General features: G+C 48.3%; 1 protein-coding gene across 2 annotated transcripts in view; it reads left to right on the top strand.

The window, feature by feature from the left end:
- The window catches only part of LOC106605077 (zinc finger protein 407), a 157,684-nt gene that overhangs the window by 81,094 nt on the left and 64,090 nt on the right, over window positions 1-12,500 (top strand). For both annotated transcript variants that reach the window (XM_014200355.3, XM_014200354.3), the window contains exon 5: window positions 8,659-8,825. In XM_014200355.3, the coding sequence (XP_014055830.1) occupies window positions 8,659-8,825 (167 nt within the window). The remainder of the gene's footprint in view (window positions 1-8,658; window positions 8,826-12,500) is intronic.

The raw sequence follows: 12,500 nt of genomic DNA, 5'->3' as shown, positions 1-12,500 counted from the left end.
TTGACCAGAGCTGTGCATTGGCCCTGGTCAAAATTAGTGCACTATATAGGGAGTAGGGTGCCGTTTGGGACATACATAGCCTTTTGTCTCGGGTGTTGTGCTGCCCTGGTATGTGGCGCTTAGCTTAGCACAACTGGCCTGTCCCTGTGTTAATGAATGGAAACGCAGCCTGGTGGAGCCGTAGCATTGCTAACCCAGCCAGCTACAGGCAGAAAGAAAAACATGTGTCACCGTGTATCCACCGCACTCCCAGTTTCTATTTCAAATGAAACTTTATGACCCCTGACGTTTTTTCTTCTTCTCTCCTCTACTCCCGGCTTGCTCTTTCCACCGCCGTGTCTGTTGCTCCGATTGGAGTCAGTGAGTGTGAGGTGTTAGCACAGGGATTTGCTATGCACGTCGAGCCGTAGACAGGGAATCGAATCTCTCCACCGCCCTACTGTTCTCTCTCTGACAATGGTGCTGTGGAATGGTGGTATCTCTGTATTTCTGACTCTCTCTTTTTCAGAGTCTCAGTGAAATGTGTAGATGTGGAGGCAGGGAGATGGGCTCTGTTTTTCAACCTGTCTGTTTGTGATGAAAGTGTGTGTGTGTGTGTGTGTTGGGTTTGTTGTGAGCCACCAGCCACCATTTGCCCTCTTGACTCCAGGGTGAGATCTGGGATGGGAAGATATTTCATGAGCACACACACACACACACACACACACACACACACACACACACACACACACACACACACACACACACACACACACACACACACACACACACACACACACACACGAACACACAAGCCCCTACGTCCACCAACCCACAGAATGCAGCACAAAACAGAAATAATGTTTTGAATGCAATCATTGTCAGGCCCAAACAATGTCATTTATCAAGGGAGCGTTTTGGACTGTATAATAAGTTTCGCATTATTAATACCATTTTTCATCCTCTGTCAGGCCTGTCTGATTTATGGCGTGCGTGTGATCTAAGGTGATCATTGAATTGGAATTCCAGTAATAAGAGAGGGAGGAAGAGAGAGAGAGAGAGAGAGAAACAAGACCAGGTCTTTACTTCTGCGCACACACAGCCAACCCTCCCAACCCTTTTGCTGTTTTGTCACAAAGCGAATTTGCTAAACAACAGTTGGCTAGACCGACACTGGCTTCCTAATTTGAAGGGGGTGGGGGGTAGAGCGAGGCCCTTGTTAATTAGATAAGGGATAAAGCTCATTATTTAAAATGATATTGAGCCAATAGTAAATATGAGTGACCCCGTTAGAGGGCTCATAATGAGCCAGGATGGGGAGGGGCCGTCGGTACAGCAGAACACAACGATTTACAGCTAGACACTCTTTGATGTATAGACTTTACCTTTTTATTAAGTGAGTGTCGTCACGGTCCCTGGCTCACTCATTTCCCTCTGTGTGTAATCAAAATCCATAGCCAGACGCCGTTGTCCCAAACCCCCCCTCCCCCCCCCCCCCCGTCCACCCACCTCCCGGCTCATACAGCCTTCCCAGATTCCATATCCAGGAAATCTCGCCTGCTTATGCAAAACCAAGGTCTAGGCTATATGTTCAGTTGAAGAAAAAAAACCAAAAAACAAATAGAAACACAAATTCCTTTCAGATAATTCCAGTGGCAATAAAGAGAGTAGTCAATCATTTCTTTAATATTGGATCGAGGGTCTAACAGTAACAAGTCAATCTTTGTGCATTATCAGCCGCTCTCTCTCTCTCTCTCTCTCTCTCTCTCTCTCTCTCTCGTTCTATTGCATTAGCTTGTCTATCTGGGGTGTGTGATCTCTGTCATACATCATCCTCTTTGATTTCTGTTAGAGAGTGACTTTCTCTTCAGGCTGTAATCAGGTTGTGGAGTCTACCTCTGGTGAAACACTCGAACACTCTAAACAGGAAGGGAGCAGACAGGGGCATTCTTAAATGGCAGCCTATTCCCTATATAGGGCACTCCTTTTGACCAGGGCCAATATGGATCTGGTCAAAAGTAGTGCACTACGTAGGGATTAGGGTGCCATTCTGGGACACGGCCGGTGTTGCCGTGTTGTTACCGTTGTTGACTCCAGCCCACAGGACGCTCTTTATTGCTGCCTCTCCCTCTCCGTAGTATCACCAGGGGAATTTATGACAGAGTTTCACTGTATTCCTTAAAAGATAATTACATTCATCATCCATTTTCCCTTGCTTTCCTTCCACCTTTTGTGTACCTGAGAGCCACACAATCGCGGCGGGAAAACATAAATATTTAGCCGGCACTACTGCTGGCAGGTGAGCTTAATGAAATTCTAGGAGTGTAATTTGATTTACGAGCCGCTAATGTGGCCTGATATTAGAGAGAAACAGCACTGATATGGCTTCCTGGTGCTGTATTTAAGGGCTATCAGACGCCCCAATAAAGAGCGTCGTGTCTTTAAGGCTTTTGGCTGAGTTATTGTCGCCGATATTTATATCCATAGTAATTCTTCGCTGCGACGCAATTTAGTACGGGCAATATATAAATACGGAGATAATAGTTAATTTGGGTGGGGATCCTCAGATTGCAGAGGCTTTAAATACCAAAAAGTTTGGACTAGGAAGCATCTGGAGGCTTTTTAAGTGCTGCTGATGGAGGCCTCTGACCTCTTGTTGTCACACAAATCAGGAGTAGGGGGGGTTTTCTGCCTTTTTGGTGGTTGGTTACCAGCCAAGGATGCCAGCGGGTTGTATTTTCGGCACTTGATTTGTGATTTTGGGATGAAACGTTTTGATTTACGGTCTGGTATTCATTAAACCCATTACAGCCATAAATGTATTGAATCTGGAAAGCCCCCCCCCCCCCCCCACCACACGTACGTACGCATTTACCTTTCAAACATCTCGTATCAATCCTTTCTTTGTTCTTTGCTGGAACTCAAGTTGTATGGTCAGCTCTGTGCGTGTGTGTGTGCGTGTGCGCGTGCGCGTGCGTGTGTATTTCCGACCGTTGAGCTATGGCTCATAATAAAAACAGGCAATAACAGGGACACCTCACTGGGACCTGGCCTTTGCTCCTCCCCCCCCTAAGTTATGGGCTGAATAACCACGGAACAATATTAAGATAACATTTCCTGATTGTTTGTCAGGCAACGAGGCTCCTTCACCTCGCTTTCATCACGTCCACCATGTTCATTAAATTGACAATTTGTATTTGCCCTATAGCGGGATAAACGGGAGCTTATCTGTTGCCTCTATTGTTATTTATTTCATTATCTTTTCTTCCCCCTTTTGGGATTGGAGGTAAATATAAATCCGACAATAGCATCTTTGTGGTGCTGGGGTCTTGTTTGTATTGCAGCCATAGTGTGTGTGTGTGTGTGTGTGTGTGTGTGTGTGTGTGTGTGTGTGTGTGTGTGTGTGTGTGTGTGTGTGTGTGTGTGTGTGTGTGTGTGTGTGTGTGTGTGTGTGTGTGTGTGTGTTAGTACGCACTAGCCCTCTCTCTCTCTCTCTCAGAGGAGGCCTTGTGACATTACTCCTGAACTCTGCTCTGTACTCCGTTTTTACTGCTCTTGTGTTTCTCTATTGACGACTCAGTTAATAGTTAACATTGTACACCACTTACAAGTGTGACATTAAAATGTGGAATCCAAAGAAATCATTCGTGTGTACTCTGCCTTTTCACAAATCATTATTGTACTCAGACTCCAAGCCCCTCCCCGCTATCAAGCTGCCACACACCACAGAAACAGGAGATAGACTCCTGCTCCTAGGAGCCAACCCAGCTCGTACGAAGCTAAGGGTCGCGCCAGGCTACTTACTTACACCACCGTGGTACAGGGTGTGTCCACTTAAGGCGTTGCGGTGGTCGACATGCAGAACACACACCTAGCCACAGTGTTGGGAGGTAGATGACTGTTCATTTGAACGGTAAACCAGCTCAGTCCAGCAAACTGATTTGATTACCTTCAAAGCCCATTGACCATAAACTAGTAGAACCTTGGAAGGCACGGGCAGGGGCGTGAGTGATGGTGTCTAGTCTTGCGATTGTTCAACCTGGGAACGAGCTTGTCGTCAGTTGACTTTGTGTACGCTAATGGAAAATAACGACGCCGGGGCTGTGCGCTCAGGAAACAGTAACCCAAAGGAATGTAATATCTTCTATTTAAAAATGGAAAAAACAAACACTCCCTTTAATTTGGTTTCAATTGACTCCCGCAGAAGAAATCTTCTAGACTCATGCACGCACGCACACAAACACACACAGACATACACACACGTTTTGACCCCCAGTCGGCCGTGTTTAAAGTTATCCTCAGTCTTCGACTCGTAATGTCTGGGACAGCTCAAGGCCAAATGACTTAATCTTCATTCTACTAATTTAGTCTTGATTTAAGCTGCCGGGCTGACAAAATGCGAGTGATTTAGGAGAGAGAAAGAGACTGAGAGAGAGAGAGAGAGAGAGAGAGAGAGAGAGAGAGAGAGAGAGAGAGAGAGAGAGAGAGAGAGAAGAGAGAGAGAGAGAGAGAGAGAGAGAGAGAGAGAGAGAGAGAGAGAGAGAGAGAGAGCGAGAGAGAGAGAGAGAGAGCGAGAGAGAGAGAGAGAGAGAGAGAGAGAGAGAGAGAGAGAGACTGAAAGCTAGAGAGAGAGAGGGAGAGAGAGAGACTGAAAGCTAGAGAGAGGGAGAGGGAGACTGAAAGCTAGAGAGAAAGAGAGAGAGACTGAAAGCTAGAGAGAAAGAGAGAGAGAGAGGGAGAGAGACACTGAAAGCTAGAGAGAGAGACTGAAAGCTAGAGAGAAAGAGAGAGAGACTGAAAGCTACAGAGAAAGAGATAGAGACTGAAAGCTAGAGAGAAAGAGGCTGAAAGACAGAGAGAAAGCTAGAAAGAGAGAGAACGAGACAAACCGAGAGAGAGGGAGAGAACGAGACAAACCGAGAGAGAGAGAGAGAACGAGAAAAACAGAGAGAGAGAGAGAACAAGAGAGGCCTGCCAGATGATGATCCATTCTGACCATACTGAGTGCTGTCATGTTTCTCCCTCTAGGTAATCTTTCGCTCCCACACACACTCTATTTTGCATGTGAAAATGCTCTCCTGACAGTTGGATATCAGATGGACTCTCTCTCTTTCTCCACCCATCCCCCTTCACTAAATAAACAACAGTCTTCACTTTGAAGTTGTCTGTTTGTGTCAGTTTGGCTGGAGGGGGGAGTTGGCCTCTCTCTCTCTCCCTCTGCTCCCCTCTGAAGTGTGAGAATATGGCGGAGAGTTTTCTGGTCACCCTAACGTGAGGGAAAGGGAGGGACCTCTGGAGCGCTCTCTACGGGACTTCACAGCATCTGACTTATTTAGGGTAGCTCTGACTGGTCTGTTTTGTGCCACGTGTCCTGTTGTGCCGAATAAGTAAAATAGGGTTAGTGGAAGTACGTTTCTAACACACACACACACACACACACACACACACACACACACACACACACACACACACACACACACACACACACACACAAAATCCTATCCCAGTGACCACCTTGCCACATGGGGGCGGCAATGCAGAGAGGCTTCACATTGGCTGGTCTCAGATGAGCTTTATTTGCCATCAGTGGCAGTGTATCCTGCAGATCCACACAATGTACGTGTGAGACGTATGATAATGAATGACAGTATAGGAATAAAGACGGGAGTTTACAGGGAAGAGGCCCACCTGGCTATTTGAATAAATCTGCATGGGATGCCAATCATTTAGCTGCTTCAGGATCAGAGGAAAGAGAGAAACATAGGGAGTGTGTTTGTGTGTTTGTGCGTGTGTGCGTGCGTGTGTGTGTGGACAAGAATAGTAAACAACATTTTTTTAATGGTTAGAATTAGGGTTAGGGTTAGGAGCAGGGGTTAGTTTTAAAGGTTTGGGTTCCAGAGTGGTGCAGCAGTCTAAGGCACTGCATCTCAGTGCAAGAGGCGTCACTATAGTACCTGGTTCAAATCCAGGCTGTATCACATCCGGCCGTGATTGGGAGTCCCATAGGCCGGCGCACAATTGGCCCAGCATCGTCCGGGTTTGGCCGGAGTAGGCCGTCATTGTAACTAAGAATTTGTTCTTGACTGACTTGCCTTGTTAAATAAAGGTGAAATAAACAAAATAGGGTTAGGGTTAAGATTAGGTTGTCGGATTACGTTGTCGGGTAAATGTTAGAGAAAATAGTATTTTTGAATGGGACTGACTTGTGTGTCCCCACAAGGTTAGTTGTACAATACTGTGTGTGAGTGTGTGTCAATACCAATGCAATTGCACTCCTTGTCATCATGTGTAATTGAGATCTAAGGAGCGCCTGTTAATTTGCTTCATGTGGAAACCTGATGAGCAGCAACCACAACAAAAATAAATACAACTCTAATTATATCTAACAAATAGGAGAAAGGCCTCCTGTTTCTTACCTCTCTCCCTCTCCCTCTCTGTCTACCTCTCTCTCTCTACCTCCCTCTGTCTCTGGCCTGCTTTGCATTGCTCCTGACTGTTTCGAGGTGGTAGGCTGCATGCATATGTATAGGGGCTAGACTGTGGATCGTGACGGGATCTGACACGCGGAGACAAGATCAAAGAGCTCCATCTGATCTGGTGAAAACAGACGCAATACCTCCTGTCTTCCATACAAAACCCCCACTGATCAGTCTACTGCAAGCACCATTCCTCCTCAGCCTCAGACACACACACACACACAGACAGAGAGAGAGAGAGAGAGAGAGAGAGAGAGAGAGAGAGAGAGAGAGAGAGAGAAAGAGGCCCATGTCAAGGCCTAGCGCTGAAATGACGCCCGACGATAAACAATGGCCCCTTTTGAGCTCATAAAACAGGAGTGTTGTGTATAATGTTACACAATAAAAGACAGCATTTCTTTACTCATCTTATTTACCTCTCCCACGGCGGGGGGACTGGCTGTTCCAGAAATACTAGAGCGAGAGAAGGAGAAACAGACACAGACGTATATCCGTCGCCAGGATAAAGTCTTTGGCAAATCACGGTATGAGCGAATGAATGGGAGGATTTTGAATATGCCTGCGAGATTAGGCGGCCACGGTGATATAGACACCATTTTAGAATGTGTGTCTGAGTGCTTATGGTAAAAGATGTTGAAGCTGCCGCTTCGCAAGACCGGGACGATAGTGGAACGTGACAGACCCATCTGTGTGCGTGATAGATTCATCCTCCTTTGAGTGTGGATTGATATATAAGGCAAGCACCAGTTTGTGTGTGTCCCTTTCTCTCTCTCTCTCTCTTTCTCTCTCTCGCTCTCTCTCTCTCTCTCTCTCTCTCTCTCTTACTCCCCACTCTCTTTCTGTCCCCCACCTCTCCGTCCCTCTCCCTCTGACTCTCTCTCTCACACTCCCCGTTCTCTCTCCCTCTCCAACTCCCCCTCTCTCTCCCTTTCTCTTTCTACCCCTCCTTCCCCCCTCCCACCCATAAAGGAAAACCTATGAGTGTGAATTATTGATTTGGACACGTGCTCCACGTTGCTAGAGGTCATTATTTGTTCAGGTGAGTGTCAACATGGCGTGCTATGAAACAGATACCAGAGGCATTAAACCACACAACCAGGCCTTAAAAGACGCCCTCCTCCCTAAAATAACACGCTCTCACGAGTCTCGTTACATGACAAAACGCTCCCGAAGAATCTGCCTTCACTTGTTTATGGCGCACACATTTTTCATTCTCTGGGCCCGGCAAAATTATAGTGCCGGCCTAAAGATGAATTTGACCGCGGGGTATTTTATTGTTTTTACTAATGCGCGTTGCTTGTAGCTTAATAAAACAGCTATGAATCTGGGACTGAGCACCCAACTCTAAACTGGACGTATCTAGTCCTATGGAATGTGCCGTTGGCCTCTGTGGAGAAGAGATCTTTACAATCAACGGTGTTTCATACCATCGCACAAAGACTGGCACACAGGGTGGAGGAACAGAGGGGAAGAGAGACACAAGGGAGAGATGGTTAGTGAGAAAGGGAAACGGGGCTTGAAGAGATGGGCATGAAGAAAGATGAGGAATAACCGAGAAGAGGAGCTACAGGGATAAAGGCAGGTAGGAGGGAAAGTGCGCTCCAGCTTTCCATTTAGCCTACGGTATTCCTGCTGGCCCTGACTAAGTGGTGGGAGACCCCTGTACAGGCCAACTCTATTCTCCCCACTGGCCCGTTGTGTGTGTGTGTGTGTGTGTGTGTGTGTGTGTGTGTGTGTGTGTGTGTGTGTGTGTGTGTGTGTGTGTGTGTGTGTGTGTGTGTGTGTGTGTGTGTGTGTGTGTGTGTGTGTGTGTGTGTGTGTGTGTGTGTGTGTGTGTGTGTGTGTGTGTCTGTGTGTGTGTGTTTGGACTGTAACAGAATTTCTCCAGTCCTCTGGGCCCTGGCGCAAAGCAGAGAATAAATGGTGGAGGTGGCAGGCCCGGACAGAAAAATCAATGTCTGCTTATACAGACATGACACGCCAGGAGCCCCAGCAATCTGTGTGTGTGTGTTCTCTTACATCCTCCCTTCCCTACCTTAGAGGGTTGGGTTTCTACCTTTTACCTCAGCTTTGGGACTAAATAACTCTCTTCTTTTCTCCCTCCCTCCCTCCCTCCCTCCCTCCCTCCCTCCCTCCCTCCCTCCCTCCCTCCCTCCCTCCCTCCCTCCCTCCCTCCCTCCCTCCCTCCCTCCCTCCCTCGCAGGAAGTTTGAGTGTGATCTGTGCGACCGGTCGTTCAGTGAGAAGTGGGCTCTGAACAACCACATGAAGCTGCATACGGGTGACAAGCCCCATAAGTGTGCCTGGCCTGCCTGCCACTACGCCTTCCTCACCCTGTCTGCCATGAAAGACCACTACAGGACACACACAGGTGAGCTGCAACACCCACACACACATTGTCTACTGTGCTGCACACACACACACACACACACACACCTCGTGTCACCTAGACACCCACACACACACCTCGTATACACACCTGTGATGTGACGCGACCCAATCCCCTCAATAACCACTACTACATGTCACATTAATGTCTAGTGTACACACCTCATGTCACCTATACACACAAACCGATACCTTCAGTTAATTACTACATGTCCATACAGGTGAGACACATCCCACCTTCGGGATACCGACCTACGGTACATACATATACTGAGAGGAAGAATCAGTCAGAAAGGAACAAAAGTGCCTGTTTGGTGTGGCCAGACTGTTTTCCTTAGGTGTCAGTCCGTCAGTCAACCTGCTCCTTGACTCCCTTTTAAGTCAATGCCCAAATGCTAGCGGAAGTCAGGACGGCAGGCAGGGGGGCTGGTGTTGGTGTGACAGGCTGAGTGAGCGCTAGCAGGAGAACAGTCCATCCGTCACGCGGGCCCCTCTCGCGGTGGCAAGGCGCCTCCGACATAATTAGACCTTTTTATTTTCATTTGTTTCCCCGAGAACCGTCGCTCGCCGTCAGCCGGGGCCCGACCGTCACTCTGCTCCAAGCACCTAGGTGTCACTTGCTGCGACAGGGAGGGTAGGGGAAGAGAGAGGGGGAGGGAGGAGAGAGGGAGAGAAAGAGATGGGCAGACAAGCAGCGAGAAAGACGACAGAGAGAGAGAGAGAGAGAGACGACAGAGAGAGAGAGAGAGAGACGACAGAGAGAGAAAGAGAGAGATGACTGAGAGAGAAAGAGAGAGACGACAGAGAGAAAGAGAGAGACGACAGAGAGAAAGAGAGACGACGGGGAGTGAGAGAGAGACGACAGAGAGAGGGAGAGAGAGAGAGACGACAGAAAGAGAGAGAGACGACAGAAAGAGAGAGAGACGACAGAAAGAGAGAGAGACGACAGAAAGAGAGAGAGACGACAGAAAGAGAGAGAGACGACAGAGAGAGAGAGACGACAGAGAGAGAGACGACAGAGAGAAAAAGAGAGACGACAGAGAGAGAGAGAGAGACGACAGAGCGAAAGAGAGAGACGACGGAGAGAGAGAGAGAGACGACAGAGCGAAAGAGAGAGACGACGGAGAGAGAGAGAGACGACAGAGAGAGAGACGACAGAGAGAGAGACGACAGAGAGAGAGACGACAGAGAGAGAGACGACAGAGAGAGAGACGACAGAGAGAGACGACAGAGAGACGACAGAGAGAGACGACTGAGCGAGAAAGAGAGAGACGACGGGGAGTGAGAGAGAGACGACAGAGAGAGAGACGACAGAGAGAGAGACGACAGAGAGAGAGAGAGACGACAGAAAGAGAGAGAGACGACAGACAGAGAGGGGGAGTGAGAGAGAGACGACAGAGAGAGGGACGAGAGAGAGAGACGACAGAAAGAGAGAGAGACGACAGAAAGAGAGAGAGACGACAGAAAGAGAGAGAGACGACAGAAAGAGAGAGAGACGACAGACAGAGAGAGAGACGACAGAGAGAGAAAGACGACAGAGAGAAAGACGACAGAGAGAAAGAGAGAGACGACAGAGAGAAAGAGAGAGACGACAGAGAGAGAACGAAAGAGAGAGACGACAGAGAGAGAGAGAGAGAGACGACTGAGCGAGAGAGAGAGACGACAGAGAGAGAAAGAGAGAGACGACTGAGAGAGAAAGAAAGAGAGAGACGACAGAGAGAGAAAGAAAGAGAGAGACGACAGAGAGAGAAAGAAAGAGAGAGACGACAGAGAGAGAAAGAGAGAGACGACTGAGAGAGAAAGAGAGAGACGACGGGGAGTGAGAGAGAGACGACAGAGCGAGGGAGTGAGAGAGAGACGACGGGGAGTGAGAGAGAGACGACAGAAAGAGAGAGAGACGACAGAAAGAGAGAGAGACGACAGAAAGAGAGAGAGACGACAGAAAGAGAGAGAGACGACAGAGAGAGAGACGACAGAGAGAGAGAGAGACGACAGCGAGAGAAAGAGAGAGACGACTGAGAAAGAGAGAAACGACTGAGAGAGAGAGAGAGACGACAGAGAGAAAGAGAGAGACGACGGAGAGAGAGAGAGACGACAGAGAGAGAAAGAAAGAGAGAGACGACAGAGAGAGAGAGAGAGACGACGGAGAGAGAAAGAGAGACGACAGAGAGAGAAAGAGAGAAACGACAGAGAGAGAAAGAGAGACGACAGAGAGAAAGAGAGAGACGACGGAGAGAGAGAGAGACGACAGAGAGAGAAAGAGAGAGAGAGACGACAGAGAGAGAAAGAGAGAGACGACTGAGAGAGAAAGAGAGACGACAGAGCGAGAAAGAGAGAGAGAGACGACAGAGAGAGAAAGAGAGAGACGACTGAGAGAGAGAGAAACGACTGAGAGAGGGAGAGACGAGAGAGAAAGAGAGAGACGACAGAGAGAGAGACGACAGAGAGAGACTGATTAGTGACACCCAGAAAGCTAACTCAATTTACAGCTCCATGATGCAACACTTCTATTAATGGGCAGACGGGGATGGGGGGGGGGGGGGGGGGGCTGACAGAGGCAGACGTTGCCATATCATTGCAATCCCATTCCAGCACACTGGCGGGCTGACACACTCTAAAATATGATCGGCGTTTGTGATCTGTTTGAACGTTATAAATGGGTTCCTTCACAAGGGTAAGCTGCAATACTAATAAAATAAGTAGGAAGCTAAAAGTTGAACTAATCACTCCCGGTGACATGTGGCTGTAAGTAATTGGGGAGATCTTTGTTACGTGTCTGGGTTGTGTGTGTGTAGCGGGCGGGAAGAGGACAGATCAGAGCACTGATGGGGGGGGGGGGGTGTTGAGGAAAGTAGCACGGTCCTACGTTTGAGTGTGTGTGTGTCAGCATAGATACCCAAGATAATGTAGCGCAACAATTAAGGGGTTTGAATTGTTGGTACCTATACGCTGTTATGTGTAAAGCTGTTGTGCAAATAAGTGTTTGAGATATGCTACAGCGCGAATCGTGAAATGGAATTCTGTCTTTAAGTCGTGTATGTCCTCAGTCCAGTTGCATTTGAATATTCTCGTTGTGACGAGAGAATGAATCTCTCAACAACAAAAAAAACGCACTTGCGCTGCCACCATCTCTTTGACTGTGACTGTGACATAAGCAGTCATAGTGAGGGACTTCCTATTTTTCCTCTGTGTGTGAACACGTCCTGCTCCTGGGCCTGCAGTCATGTCTCCAACTGGATTCATTGTTCTGGGGGCTGATTTGTGTGTTTTCTATGTTAATCACTCTCCTCACACCCCCCAATGTCTGAGGAAGAGGAGGAGGATGGGGTGGGGGGGGGTGTTAGGAGGAGGGGAGGGTAGCGTCAGCCGCCAGGGTCATTTGTAACGGCTGATGAATGAGCGACTCAAATAAATAAATAACTCAAACATGTCCCGACCCGCCCCGGCCTTTTCCCCCGCCCCTCCGCAGAGGGACCGCCAGTGCCGTTTGCCGCGACAGGGCCACAATTGATTTCCTCATCGCCTCAGTTTGTCGCTTAATCTGGCGATATGCTGATATATCTTCGCACTTTGTCAATTAATTTCCCTGAGAAATGAGGCCCAAAATGGCCGAGCACATCAATACGGCGGGGCGGATTCTGTGTCAAAAATTAAGCGG

The sequence above is a fragment of the Salmo salar genome, chromosome 05 (genome assembly GCF_965601325.2).
Source record: "Salmo salar chromosome 05, fSalSal1, whole genome shotgun sequence".
NCBI lineage: Eukaryota > Metazoa > Chordata > Actinopteri > Salmoniformes > Salmonidae > Salmo > Salmo salar.
Note: the sequence above shows the minus strand (reverse complement) of the source record. Positions and strands in the feature narration are given on the sequence as shown.